The sequence below is a fragment of the Pezoporus occidentalis genome, unplaced genomic scaffold, assembly GCF_034315485.1.
Source record: "Pezoporus occidentalis ecotype Australia unplaced genomic scaffold, CSIRO_AGI_Poc_V1 ctg1, whole genome shotgun sequence".
Classification (NCBI taxonomy): Eukaryota; Metazoa; Chordata; class Aves; order Psittaciformes; family Psittacidae; genus Pezoporus; species Pezoporus occidentalis.
In genome coordinates, this window is record NW_026912778.1 from 6,221,635 (window position 1) to 6,237,500 (window position 15,866).

At 38.9% G+C, this 15,866-nt stretch overlaps 1 protein-coding gene across 1 annotated transcript in view; it reads left to right on the plus strand.

Moving 5' to 3' along the window:
- Window positions 1-15,866, plus strand: part of GALNTL6 (polypeptide N-acetylgalactosaminyltransferase like 6) — a 471,163-nt gene that overhangs the window by 412,510 nt on the left and 42,787 nt on the right. Inside the window, exon 7 of the mRNA XM_062622433.1 lies at window positions 10,264-10,381. Coding sequence (XP_062478417.1) covers window positions 10,264-10,381 — 118 coding nt within the window. The remainder of the gene's footprint in view (window positions 1-10,263; window positions 10,382-15,866) is intronic.

The window sequence follows — 15,866 nt, forward strand, 5'->3', positions numbered from 1 at the left end:
TCCCATATGAGGGAGGATTACTTCTGGGGAACTGCTTTTGAATTGCTACCAGAGCTCCCCTTCTTATTGCTGTTCTCAGCACTATACCTTCCAGCTATATGAAAATAGCAGACCTCATTATTATTTGAATAAGTTCTTATGCAACAAAATAGGTAATTCTCTTTCCTGTAAAATGCAATCAGAAATAAACTTTGTGGGTCATAAGCCAGAACTGGGTTTCATGGAACAGAAATAGTCTTATATATGTCTGCAGTCTGCAGAAAGCCACACGTTGCCATGCCTATTCCATGAGCTGCTTCGCTTCAGGTCAGCTCCACTTCAGGGTTATGTGCTATGCTTTTGCACGTACTTATTATCACACCAACACAGCAAAGCTTCCAGTCCAAAGGTAGTGCAAAACCAGCTGTGAGATAGGACAGAGCAAGCTCCTGGCTGTTTGCCCCCATACATATGCATATGCATGTAAGACCTGACCTTAAAGCTTAGGTAGGAATTGCTAGCTGATTAAGCAGTATGATGACAGCTGAAAGTTCAGATGCCTTTCAAATGCAAAGTTCAATAAATCAGGAGTAATTTGAACCATTCAAGCACATTAGGAGGTTCTGAACTAACAGAGAAAAAAGCATGGGTACCAATGTGAGCAGCTGAAAGAAAACTTCTGTTCAACATCCATCATTAATCAAAAACCCATGTGAAAATCCATTAAAAAAAATGTGAATGAAAATAATTTGTTCAACAGACAGAAGACCATATCATATAGAGTCAGCAGGAAAGCAATGTACTTAATACTCTGTAGTATTTGCTTAACACTGTGATGAAGATAACATACATTTACCAGTATTTTTCCATGGTTTAAGACTGAGAAATTAGACGAATAGCATAATTTCATCGCAGTTGGTGATAAAACCAGAAGGTTCATTTCTCTGGGTTTCTACAGCCTGCCTGCCCACCTTTACAGCAACATGAAATTAAAAGCAGGTGCAGTCATGTAACAGTGAAGTGCTCAACCTCATCAGTTTTCAGCTCCTTCATCCTTCAGTGTGAAGTGTTTTCCAGTGTTTTTTCTGTCAGTTCCATTTTTGAAAAACTGCTTTCGCTGTTTCACGGTTTTTACAAGAAAATATTGTTGTGCCTCTGGTGCAGACAAGGAAAAATCCAATTTCTTTGTAGTGAAGTGCCTGCCCTCCCCATTACCCTTCGTAATAGGATAGCACAACAAATTATAAAGCTTTAATAAATAGCTGTCATACATCTAAGAGCACGTTTCCAGGGTCCCAGAATATATTTGTCTGCATATTTGCCCCTTCAGGAAGCGGGTTTTTTTGCTTCCTAAAACTGAATGATAATGGTCTTGAAATCTTGGATCATTTGCAAATGGATGACCTCCTTTTTGTAGCAGTGGCCTGGCTACACAGGCTTCAGTCTTCCTCCCTGTCAGCATGTAATCATTTCAAGCTTCTGCATTAACCCCCAAAGACAGACATAGATAAAATACTAAAATTATCTTTTGTCCCCATTTCCTGCCTGCATTTGAAGCAATGTGTGTGCATAAGGTAGAGTAGGGGCAGCTGCTGACGGTACTACTGAAGAACTGATCAAAGGAATAACATACATCCGAATCCTCAGTTCCATGGCAGATCACAGGCCATATTGTTAACTGTGTGTCTCATCCACTTAGCCTAGTGTAAAGGCTCTGTCTGCTTGAATCAGTCACTAGGGGTAGTCTGTGGGACCCTGAAGAAAAGGAGATTCCATCAGCATGCTAGGCAGCAGTATTTTAAAAGACTCTGCTAAAAAGCCAGGAGCAGGTTATTGTGATTATCCTTCCCCTTATTTAACATTTTGCAACTCAGAAATGAACAAAAAAGAAAACCCACTGAACACTGGGTTGCCATTTCCTTGCAGTGCTTCAATACTAACTCATCACATTTGGCCACCTGAATCATTCAGTGTTGTACAAATAAGCTTCAGCCTGAAATACTGCAGGAAAGGCGGGGGGGGGGGGGGGAGTGGGGGAGGGTTAGAATGGCCTCTTTTCCTCACCTGGCATCCATAAAAGATCCAAGCAGCTGTTTTAGCAACCCCTGTGGAGGAGTGTGTATGGCACAGGAAACAACACAGGCCCTATGGACACAGCCCCACTGGTCCCGCCTGCAGAGCAGAGGCTAGGGTGAGCAGTGCTGCCAGAGCACTCTGTGGTCCAGTTGCCCCAGTCTGCTTGCGAGGTTGTGCTGGAAGGTGTCAGCTATGCAAAAAAAAGGCTGTTCCTGGAGCAGTTTGTGATCCTGTTGTGAAGTCACTTTTGCATATTATGTACAGAACTATTTTTCTGAGCTGTAATGTCTTTAAAATCTACTTTAATTTAGAATAAACACATAGTGGTTTAGAGTTATAGACATCAAAGTCATAGAGTTATAGTAATCCAAATGAGCTAATCAGAATAACCTGTAACTTTTAATAGCAGAGTGCTTACCAGTTGGATTTGTTATTGTTATTTATCCAAGAATCCCTGTTGGGAGGATGGGGCCTGAATTAAAAGGCTATTTTGGAAATAAAAACTTGTGTTTGGGCCAGCAGCAATATTTTAAGAGGAATCATCATCTTTATTTTAAAATTTCTCATTGAGAAAACTGTACTTATGATGCTACACTAGGCTTAAGTAAAACAATAAAGCAAAAGTAAATACTGGAAATGGAAGACAGTTCCCTGGTTTATACCACTACATCTAAACAGAGGAAGATAACGTAGTAATTGGACAGCAATTTTGTTCAGCTCCTGTCCCTATATATTCTGAGAGAACAGGTAGTGGTGGAATTTAAGGAACTGTTGTTATTCCCTAACGTAAGAGGGGTGATGATGGAGTCACTGTGCAGTCAGGATGGATAATTTAAAGATATGCTGCCGGCCTTGTTCCTTATTTGAAAATAGAAGTGTAATCTCAAATGAGATTGCATGTACCTAAGTGTTACTTTCCATAGACGTGGATTTCCTTGTTAGCTTGAACAGATTTTTCCTGTTTAAAAGTAAGATGTATACTTGCGGTAGAGTATTGGCATTGTCTTAAAATTCCAGCTTCATATTTCATAATAACCCAGAGGCAAAGATGATCGTAGGAGGTTCATTGTGCCTTCCTAATCAAAATAATTGGATTTCCACAAGAATCAGAAACAGAGTGACTTCCTACACTACCCGAATTCTTATGCTCTGCAAAACACTGCTTATCTGTTTGAATCCTCATCTTGGGTTAACTTTAAATGCAGAATCTAGTATAGTTGAGAATCTAGACATGTTGAGAAAGACTATATACTTTTTTAAAATGTGTTTAGTTTTCAATATGCTTCAAACTGACGCTTACCAAAACCCAGGAGGGCTGAAGTGCTCCTATTTTAGGAATGGCTGATAATGTTTTGCCTCTAATCAATCTTTATTTCTACATTTAAGTTTCAAATATTACATCTTCAAGGGACAACACTGAATATAAATGAAACCCCTCAATATGAAAAGGTGCTAAATCGATAGACTTGTTTCAAATTTTGCATAGAGGCTTTTTTTGTTTTCCCTGGCAGTTCTTACTCACTTCCTACTAATAGGCTAAAGGGGGGTTTGCTGCATCTTAACTCCTAATTCCAAGATCCATCCCCCTCATGACATGAATGTGGCTCAGCTGAAGTGCTGCTCCCAACTCCCCTTTCCTGCTTACAGCATTCAGGCCTCTGTCTTTAAAACTGCTGGTCTCTTTAGTATGACTTGCTGTTACTTTGCTCCTCAGTTTTATCCTTCTGAACACCTTTGACTGTACGATGGCTTCAGAATGCTTGTTTCTGCTTATTTGCCTCCTTAGTTAGAATCTTGTAGATCTCCTCTAGCAATAATTCAGGTAGATTTCCCTTGATTTATGAGTAGGGGAAGTCTTCTTTTCGGAGGTTTCCATCTCTACCCAACTTACACGCCTCTTCTACAGCTTCATTAATTTTCCAAATATGAAAGGGGAGGCTAAATGGGCCTCAACACCATTACCCACATAAGAACTCATCACTCTTTTGCAACACAGGGTTTTTTTTCAATGGAGTTTAGCAATGTGCTAAGAAAAATATGCAAAGAAACCATGTAATGAAATCACAGTGAATACTTTTATAAACTGAACCTCAAGCTCTTTTAGAGCTTTCTTTGTCACTGACTCTCTGCAGCTGACTTTCTGGCTGTCCATTGGAGAAGAATGGGGTTCTATTTTAATACTTCCCAAACTAAAGTTTCATTAACAAATTAAACATAGCTACATAGGGACTCGAAAGTCCCCATATAGACTTGGCGGCTACATGTTTCAGCACAATTATGATTTGAACTGATAGGTTGCATGAAAACTAAGCCTGATGTTTTTTTCTTTTTCATACTTTTAAGAATATTTGCTTAAATGCCAAAAATTTATACTTTAAAGCTTCAAGTGTAAAATGCCACTGAGACAATTTTCATGTAAGGAAACTAACTGGTCATGCTCTCCAACAACAGTTACTACATAAGAATGCAAATTTTTATCAAAACTTTTTGAACTCTGCTGGTCATGAAAAATTTGCCACTTTTAGCATCAAGATGAGGCCTGGTTGTGATTTTAGTAGAGAGACTGTTGATTAGGTTGAGATGCAGGCTCCAAAAGTACCAGTCAAAGTAAATAAGCTCTGTTCTCTATCCTGCATAATAGTGCCTTCTGTGCTGGGAAGTAGCCACGCGTCAGGAAAAGCTTGTATGACTTTGTCACAGCCTGTCATAAGCTGCTACTATCACTAGTGGGTATTGTTGGGTACATATCCACTCTTCTGCCACATTAGCATTTCACAAGTTTGAGTTGTCCAGGAAAGATACTACTTTAAAACATAATGGAACTCTGCTAAATCTGAATGCAGCTCTGCTCTGGAAAAGATAATCATTTTGTTGTCAACATTGAATAGAATTTGAATGGAGCTGGTTAAAAAGCAAGATATTTGTCATTGCAAAGTTATCTATTTTGTGCTAGCCTGTGGTTGAGTGCTCTTTTAGACTGAGTATTTTAGAAAGTTTGGGGAAAAAAATCAGGAGAATATTTAGCACAGAAATAAACACAAGAGTGCTCTGCCTCTTACAGGACAGTTATCTCACAATTTAATTATCACTTGTAAAATAGTTGACTGGATGCCAGTGAGTAGAAATGTATGAAACATTCATGCATATTTATGGTAGGTAAGATGGAGACAGCATGCATCTGTATTAAATCTATCAACTTTTTAGAAAGATATAGCAAAGGGAAATTAACATAAGAGTATCCCAACTGCTTAAGACTGACAATAAAAGTATACAATAGTTTAATCAGAGACTACAGATTACCGAAACCATATGGATATATAGAAGGAGTCTGCAAAATGGAATACAGCTCTATACATTTGAATTTGTGTGACAGTAGCTTCTGTTCACTTTGTGAAAATTGCTGGGTTACCTTACTGTAAATAGTTGGGACGTCAGAGTTACATACATTAGCAGAGGGGAAAAAACCAAGCTGGCAATTTACAGTGTACTGTGGTGACAGGTTTGAATGTACAGTGAATAAACCAGGGTGGAGACAGTTCTTATGGGGACCAAATTGACTTTAAGACAGACCTTTTCCTTACATAGTTATCAGCCATATATTTTAAGATTCTGTTTCTAGACTCTCTAAGGAAGTAATAATGCAGTGATTTTCAAAACCTATTTGGTGCAGATAGGGGCACAAATTCATCAAAGATGAAATTCTTCAAAAGACTGAACACTTGTTCTTGGTGGGAAAAAAAAGAAAGAGTAAATCCTATAGGATAATGTCACAGGTTTTACTTTTTAAATTTTGATGGTTTATAAAGATGGAGGTGACTCATGTTAGAATGGATAGAAGAGAAAACAGTGTCTTGCAGATATATTAAAAGTAAAAAGTCAGTACATTTAGAAATACATTTTTTAAATCTACTTGGTTCTAGAGTGAAGTATATAAAAGATTCTGCTTTTTATTTTATTTCTTGAAAAATCAGTAAGTCTAATCCATATTCATTCTGGCCACATCAACATTTTTTCTATGCACGGCATATAATCTGTCCCTCAATTTATCTTTAGCTGGCGCAACCTTTAAATTCATAGGTTTTGTCATTATTTTATTAATCTATATCACTTGCTTGACATTTGAGCAATTCAATTTCAGTTTCTTCTATTTCTGCATTCACTTCAAGTGTGTGACCAAGTCTGTCTCTCACATTACACATACACAGAGTACAGTTTTTAGTTTTGTTAGAACCTTTTATTATCTAGGATTAGTGTCAGCTTCTGCTATTTGCGTTAAGAAGCTTAGGTGCAGTATCAGGAATCGCTGCAGAGAGCCCTGGGAGCAGTAACCACTGAGACAAGGTATTTGAATTTATTCACTCTTCCGAGGTGCCCTTATGTGGTATCAGTAGGGTGGAGGGGCACTCTCCTTGATTAACAAGACATTGAAATTCACTAAAAAATGTGCTCAAGCCCAGCTCAAAGCTGCGCTCAGTAGCTCACCTGTCATTTCTGGGACTGTCATTCTGCCAGCAGCAATGTGGCCTCTTCCTCCTTGTCTATCACCTCCCTGACTCCACAAGGTCGGCATGACCCAGCGCTGACTCCCCAGCTGACATTTACCCCAGGTTTTTTACGCTGTGCCAGTTGGTTTGGCACGGAAGGTCAGTTTGTCTAACATATCCTGCATGAGATGGATGTCTCTTTCCGGCATTCATGCATTTCTCTTCAGCAGTTCAGCACAGAGCCTTTAATGATTCTGGATTGTACAAAGAGATGCATAGTGCAGTATGGCATTCACTGGATACAGTTATAATGACCAAATTTCACCTGTTTCAGGCAGATGATTTCTATCCTATGCTTTGCAAAGCACCCCTGCATGCAGCAGCATCTCAGTTTAACAATAATCAATGCACAGTGTAATAAATTCTTTACACTGAATAACAGGTGACACAAACATTCATCATATGACACTGAATAGATGTATCATGCATTGGAAATCTTCCAGTCTCAACATCAGCGTACCTACTGCACCTGTGATCTAGCACAAGTGCTTTCCCATTTTCATTTCCTAAGTGTCTTTCTGCATGCTGTCAAAGCTCCTCTTTCCTTTTCTCAAATCCTTTAGTTCCACTGTATGTATCACTCTTGCAGTGTAATGATTCCAGACCCTGCTATGTAGTTCATTTGTTTGCAATATACCACATTTGTTTCTAATGCAAGTAACTTCATGTTCCTTTTAAGTGTATGTCATTCTCTCACCTTGAAAATTCATAGGTAAGATTATCTCTTTTCTTCCTCTGCATGTAAATTACGAGAAGTTACAAAATTCTTCACTGACTACAGTTTAAGTTGCTGCTATACTTCTTTTAGTGCACTTTTTAATTTGTGAGCTATCTTTCACATTAACCATTTACCTGCTTTTTCCTCAGCCTGGCTTTTATTGCAAAACATAATTTTATTGGGGTATTTTTTTGCACTCCCACAAACTGTCTTAGCACAGCAGTCTGACCTCTCGCATCGCTTTTGGATCATCTGGTTTTTACCTGCAATGTTGTTCTTTTAGGTATAGTCAGTGAGTCTGTGCAGAACTTCTTGTGTAAGGTTTTTTTTTTAAGTTTAGCAGCCTTAGCCTTCCAGACTTTCTGATGTTTTGGGAGTCTTTGTCCTTCTAAGTTTTTGACAAAAAATATTTTACAGCTTCCCACTATAATTACTCACATAATATTATGCTACAGCAACTCAAGTGTGATTGCTTAAGTGTCTGAGTAGGGCATCTCATGAAAAATTCCTTCTACAAGCATAGCTTTGTACTTGACATTTCTATACGGAAGCCGTTATACAAGAGATTAATTCTTCTCCTTTGGGCTCAGTGCAGTTCTTATCTGTGTGAGTGATCCTGTTGACTACAAAAGGACTTTTCATATCAGTCACAATTGTAGGACTGGACATATATTGGAGACAGTTTAAAGCCTGTTCAGCAGGCTTGTGGTGTGGAGTGGAACACATATCCTGTGCCAAGTGGTCAGGTTCGCACAGCTTATTGCTCATCGCGCTCCAGTGAAAATCAAAAAGCCATCCTGTTTGTCCTCTTCATTGCTCTTCCTGCAAAACAACAAATGTCAGAACATGTTGTAGAATAAGAATGAATGAAGGGACATTACACGCTGTTTCTTTCTTTCTTTATAAATTTTTTTAAGTAATTTCAAGAGCTATGAGTTTGCTGCTGTTCCAGTCATTGTTTGGGAGTTTTGCTAATTGTCATAGATGTTCTGAACTTTCACATCTAAATAACAAGGAGGTTCTTTATTCTGTAGTAGCACTGGAAAATCTACAGATTAGTTATAAAGTATCATTTGTAAGCATCTGCCAATTATTTTGCAGTTTGAAGTCTCTGTTTTTTCTTTCTCTTCCATCTGATTCATCTGCAGGGATTGCTTTTCAGAGGCTATTCACTGTGCCAAGAGAAATGCTTGAGAAAGATATTGTACCTAAGTAAATTAAAGAAATCCTGCATTTCCCCAGTGATTCCTGGGACTACATTTCTTCTGTCTGTAACAATTTATTTATAAGCATTCTCCATGCAAGTTCATCTTTAGAAAAGGACATTGTGTTTTGATTATTTAGAACCTGAAGTCACAGAGGGCATGTTGTAATTAGATTTACTTCAGTATGAATTGAAAATGTATTGTAGTAATCAGAAACCCCAGGGTGAAGGTTTCTAATAAAATCTCCATTTAATTTATTCATATGTGGAAAGAACAGTCAATATTTGAGAGATGAAATGTCAATAAAAGTAAAAAAGTATTAGCATTTGGTGTATGTTACAGTGCACGGCCTTGCCAATTACAATATTGCAGCTTTGTTTCACAAAGCTTCTATGTGCTTTTAAAAATATAATCTCTAAAGGAAAGTAGGATATCTCTTCAAAACAGAGCTCCCTAGTCATGAGAATGGGTAGTTTAATATAAGATACAATCTAAAAGATATAATAGGTATATATTAAAAACTATCGTATAGAAGTGAGAAGTAAAATATCCGCAATATTTTTTGTTACCATGAATGAGGATGAGAGAATCATTTTTCTAACATTCATGCGTATAAGGATTCACTGGCATCCTAATGGTGGCAGAGGACACACTGCCTGCTGTTTTATCTTCTCCACTGGCTTGGATAAAATATAGCAATATAAAAATTGTTATGACAGGAAAAATATGGCAGGATGTCATTCCATTAACTTGATGTCCTCTTTAATAAAATTCCAACTTATGCATGGATTCCTGTGATACCAACCAGTCTCGAGTTTACTGCCAAATCATGAATCAGTGGCAAAAGGGGAAGTTCTTATTTTCTAGTCAATTCTTCAGGGATGGTACTGTCCGCTTCCATAGCCCCAGACAAACCATCTATAGTAATTCAGAAGAAAAATGCCCCTAAATGGGGTAATTTTCCCTCAGGAGCTGCAGCGTGGCAAAGCATACAGCATAGGATCCAGTTTCATGTTGCTTCTGTGATAAGGAAGCACTGCCTGGAAGCCATGCAGGTCCCTGTTGCATTGTGTGGCACTTGCTGACCCACCGTGAACACAAATGTGTTCCTTCTCCCCCCTTGCTCTAGAACTCATAAGGTGAGTGTTGACCTGCATTGATTGAATTGCACATTTGAGTTGGACTTTCTTCAGCCTGTTGTTTCCTTCCTGTTCAGTGTAGATCCCTTTGCATCCCCCTTCCACCACAACTTCAAGGAACCAGTCAGCAACATTTAAATCTTTAGAGCTGGCAATGTATTTACTGCATTAAAAACATGGTCTTGGTAGGGAAAAGAAAAACCAAACACTTAGTCTCCATTAAAAAATTCCTGCTTGTAAATTTAAATGCACTTTTCTTAAATATTCTCTAAAACTAGTTTTAAATATCAAATTAGTTTTTTATATTATCTGTGGAAAAGCCTGAGTTAATTTAAATAAATTCCACGTTTATTCATGGAATAAGCAGGAACATGGGGAACATGGGAAACATAGCAAATGCTTTATGTCTATCTGCGTGTCTAGCACATTGACTATTTCTCATCTAGAGTACATTTTGGGGTGAAGAGGTAAAAGTCATTTGTTTACAGTATTCTTTGTCTTTGCCTTCCATAATATTGCAGTTCACACAAACACTCACAGAGGCACACACACAGAGTCCAAACATCTTCATTATTGTTTGTATTGTTTTATTCATCCTTCAGGTCTCCTGTGATGGCTGGAGGTCTATTCGCTGTCAACCGGAAATGGTTTTGGGAGCTGGGAGGCTATGATCCAGGATTAGAAATATGGGGAGGAGAGCAGTATGAAATCTCCTTTAAGGTAAGTCATCAAGTCACCTTATACAATACTTCCTTACTTTTTGGGTGCAGGACTGATGACCAAGATGCTTTCAGTCAAACTGGCTTTTGTCTTTTAACTAAAATTAATTTAGTACAATAAGACTCTTCCTTAGGAATTCCCAATATTTTCACAGAGAATTATGTTATAAGGATATGCTCCACAAGCCATACAAAAATCACTTTGAGTGCAGCTCCCACTGAAAGTGTGGTAGCTTACTACCATCAAAGAATGAAGTTCTACCTTGTTTCTTTCTTCAAGTCTTTTCCAAGTGGAAGAGTCTTTTCCTTCTCTCAGGCTGCATTTACTTCATGTGCAAGTGTTGAGCTCAGCTCAATAAGCCAACAGAGAACTAATCCAGAAAAAAGAAAACTGCATAATTTTCTGCTGAGATCAGTAAGTTTGATCAACTCTGGAGGTATGATCTCTTGGAGTCAGCTCAGGGAAATGGGTGGAAATGGAAAGAGAAATTTGTAGACAAAAGTACCCCTTTCAGTAGCAGTGTATCACTGCTGTGAGCTGTTATCTACAGACCAGCATTTCAAAATCAGATGATTTTCAATTGCATTTGAAGTATTGTAATGATAAAATATGTAGGGAGTTTTCAAATGCTGGGGTTTCGTTATATCCTCATATCCTCTATGTTATATCCTCATGTTATATCTTCATATCCGCTATGTGGACATGCGTATTCAAATCAGTTACTTGGCTTTTACATGTTACCATGTTACTTTCCTGTGTAAAGTCCTGTTACTTTCCAAGTGTAAAATAAGTATTTGGATTACCTTGATGAGAACTAACATGTCTAATTTAGAAAACTGAGTTTATTGTGTTGCAGTAGACCTGTAACTAGATAGAATTTCATGACATAGATGAATTGAGTCAAGCACATTTGGATAAAGCTTGGTACTGAAATCAGAATTCACGTTTAGCTTCAGGATCTTTCTAACCCACTTCCAAACTCCGGTAGTGTAAAGCTTAGTAAATAAATGTAGTATGTCAGCCATGACTAATATCATACATCTTGCTGAATCTGAGTTTCAACAGCAATTAAAACAACAGATCTGAGGCCATTCTGTTGACCGAAACATACAGTGTATCCTGGACTGCCAGGCTGTCTTTAAAGAGGTTATCAAGAACAGCGGAATAGTTTGTATTAACTGTGCTACTCTCATGTTTCTCCAAATAATTTTTACATGCCAGCAAAATAAAACAGGAAGGCAGAGGAAACCCAATAGCTAGAAAGTGTATTTAGAATATATGGATTTACCTTCTGTCCATTCACATTGTTTCACAGGCAAATGTAAGTAGTCCCGAGTAGCTCTCACAGTAGTCTTTGACAGGTCACCCATGTTACAGATATTATTTATTTTTTTTCATCATCACAGACTATACTTGTGATGCTCTCCTGTCCTTTTATAGAAACCATGGTAATAGCACTGGAAATTCAGATACTAGGTTGTCCCAGTGTGTTTTGTTCAAGTGATAGGTTTTCTTGGAGGCAGCTGTGTCGCACTGGGTCTCATTTCAGTCATATCTCCTGATTCATTTCATTAGTATCTGCTGACCTTAGGGTCCCTGTCCTACTTTATTAGTGTTTGAAGAAGAAAAAAAACAACTACTCTTCAGAAATTGTTGCCAAGTAGAAATAACTTTCTATTGGAAGAATTTAACAGATGAGAGTTTTAAAAAGAAGACTCCTGTTCGGTCTGGAATGACAAAAAAAGGAGAGAAAACTCATGGAGGCAAAAGGGAGAAACAGAAAGGATTGTTTTTTATGATATCAAATCACCAATATCAGCTTGGGAAAGGCTTCTGCTTCAACAGTTTCTACTGTACCTATAGATTCAATTATCTTAAAACTTAAGACAAGAAGTTAGCTAGCCAGTTCAATTCATGAAACTTGGAAGGATGGTGGACTTGCCATCTCTCTCTTATTCACAAAGTCAGTGAAAAAGCCAGAGGACCAGTGTGGTTCAGTTTCCTCAGCTGCTTGGATTGGTCTGAATCTATGTCTTACCTTTTTGGTATGTCTTACCTCTTACATCTGTGGCCTCTGGAAGCATGGTAGAATGAGTGCCCTGTGTTGATTCCATGTCTCATATTAATGTGATTTTGCTCGGCAAATAATTACTTGGAGTACCCTGACTGAAGAATTTCTCTAACTACCAGATTAGCTATTCTCACACATTTCCCCTTAGATTAAGCAATTCTTAAGTATTTTGTAAAAATATGATGGGTTTTTGTTAAGAAGTTGCAAAAAGAAGCCTGTTTGAAATGTCCCATAATTGTGGGAAGTTTGTATTTAGAGGACTGTTTCAGGACGATCTTTAATCTCAGAGACATACATGATATTCCTTTTATGGTTTTCCTCTATCTCGTTATTAACTTGGAGATCCATTTGTATGAAACCTGCAATATAAAGGTAAAGAAGTAAACAATTTCTCTGCTATTAACATGCTGATGACATGACCTCAGTGTCAGACTGAGGATTCTTGTGGTTAATTCAAATGAAGTGATGTAGTTATGGAAGGATACTCCATGTGCTGTTATGTGCTCCCTGAAATGAAGTAGCGTCTGGTTCATCTTGAACTGGTTGCCCTGCTCCGTGAGCTGGAGTGCAGAATGCTTGCAGATCGTTTTTGGTCCCCAGTGATGCATTTTAAACTCTACAGATTGACGGACTACTGTCGTGGTTTAAACCCTAGCCAGACAGCTTGTTCACTCACTCCCAATGAGTGGTGCCGGGCTGAGAGCAATCGAGGGCACCCCCCCCCGGGGCTCTCCCCTTCCCCGGTCCCAGAGGAACGGGGAGGAGGATCGAAAGAGTGCAACTCCCAGGGGTTGAGACAAGAACAGTCCAGCAACCAATGTACAACACAAATCACCACCGGTACCACCAACTACAACAATGATAAGAGAAAATAACAAGGGAAGAGAATACGATACCACCGGCCAACAAACGAGTTACACCCAGAAGCCCGTGTCCTTCCGGGTAACTCCCAGTTACCCCCCACCCTGGGCATGACGTGCTGTGGTATGGAATACCTCCCTGGCTAGCCCGGGTCAGGTGTCCTGTCTCTGCTTCCTCCTGGCTTCCCCTCCTCCCTGGCAGAGCATGAGCCTCACAAAGTCCTTGGTCAGGGTAAACATCACTTAGCAACAACCGAAAACATTGGTATCACCAGCACTGTTCCCAGGCTGGAAGTCAAAACACAGCACTGCACCAGCTACCATGAAGGAGAAACATGACTGCTACTGCTGAACCCAGGACAACTACTGTAACCCTTATGCTTAACATTTTAACAGTAGGTCCAGGTACTGTAAAATCCAGGTAAGCTGTGGCATGACTTTAATTGGCACAGCTGTTCTGAGGCAAAGTAAAGCTTACAGGCATGTTCAGGAAGATTTTTCACAATGTTTGTGTCAGATACCATTTTTATATGTCCAAATTCACTGGTGGCAAATGCAGAATAACATTTAAGAAACAGTAAATGTTTGATATTCTCTGGCCTAATTTTATTTGGAGAACAATTTATTAGATGTTGGAATGAAAATTTACTCCACACAAACATTCACACATTATACAGGGAAAAGATCACTTAAAAATAAAGATCTTATTAAGGTAAAGCATCTTCTCAACCAAAAGCCTCTATATTATTGTACCAGAGACTTCCATAGTCATCCCCACAGCTCAAGTTACAGAAGTGTTTGCTATAAAGCAGGTGGGAAGCCATGAGTGCAAAGTGTGGGCTTACAGAGTCAGAGATACTGGATCTTTCAGAGAAGTATGATAGCTATGTCTGTGCTAGACTCAATAAAATAGTTTGTCTAAAGTCCTCTGACTTAAGGAATTATTAGCTTCTTCATCATGAACTTAATATCAACTACTCTGCTCTGCTCACTGTAATATTCTACTGCATTTTGTGAACCCTGGACACACAAGGAATTGAAGCCTGGTACTGGACCTAGGGCTGCCATGCAAGCTCAAAGGAATCGCTAAGAATAGCAGAGCTGTATTGCTTTATGAGTCCAAGACACTAAGACAGAGTTCAAGGGCTGATTAAAAATTACATTAGCAGGACAAGTGGTTGCCTGGAGAGTCAGGCAGTAGTTCCTGACAGGAAGAGGTAGAACCAAATTTAGGATAGGTATTCAGGATAGGAAGCTTGGAGGGAAAGTGTCAATTTTGATGGTTTTCTCTTGCTGTTCCACTAGACGTGGCCTGGGGTGACAGACACTAGGCCTCAGTGCAGAGCACGACCCTAACCAAAAGTTAGGGGAGGAGGGTTGCATTATCTCATTTTACAGGGACAGAAGGTGGGTGGTGTGGGCAAAAATAAATGTGCATGTGTTTGAGGGGGATGGGTGTTTGATGGAAAGATACCAGGGAGAGTGAGCCTGCAGTGAATCTAAATTTACTGCAGCACAATGTAGTAAGTTTCTTCAAAATACAGTACACTTTATAATGTTTCTGTGACATTTGAAATTGTGTCATAGTAGGAAAGGAAACTTCCTCGACTTCAGGAATGATTCTTCCAGGTGCTACATTGTCAGGAACACAGAATGACAGGTTAAAAAAAACAGGAAAAAAAAAGCTGCTGCTTAAAAATTTGTTTGACCTTTATTTCCCCAGCTACAAAACCCAACATATTTCTCTGTTGTTCTTTTCTTGCTTGCTATCATTACTGCTTGGACAGCAGCAAATGTAGCACTGGATGCCATGCTGATAAGCTGACTGCTTTTTCCAAATCAGAGCACACATATGCACATTCAGTGGATGATGAAGCAGACATAGCCCATGTCTGAAAGTATGACCTCTTCATTAAATAGTTTCTTAGATTAAGTTTTACATAAGAAATAATGTGCAGCATTTTAATCTTTGGCAGTGTAACCTCAGAATGATTTTTTTTAATTAGAAAGATGTATGATGTCTTGCTGACGACACTGTTCAGCGTGTGCTAGACTTGAGAAAGCTGGCAAAGCACTGAAACTTGACCTGATTAATAGTGTCTTTTCTCAATAACCATTGAAGCCGCTATCTAGGAAATCCTAAATTTAAATCTGTTAGGCAAAATTTATGTAGCAATCTCCAAAATATAGAGTAGTGAAAGATCCTGTGTTTGCTGAAGATCCTTGTAATGGGTTGACCCTGGCTGAACACCAGTTGCCCACCAAAGCTGCTCTGTCACTCCCCACCTCAGCAGGACAGGGAAAAGAAAATATAATAAAAGGCTCATGGGTCACTCACCAATTACTATCAGGGGCAAAACAGACTTAGCTTGGGGAAAAATTAATTAATTACCAATCCATTCAGAGTAGGGTAATAAGAAAATAAAACCAAATCTTAAAACACCTTTGCCCCACCCCTTCATTCTTCCCAGGCTTAACTCTCCATTTTCTTTCCCTCCTCCCTGCCAACGGAACAGGGAGATAGTGAATTGGGGTAGTTCATCATGTGTTGTTT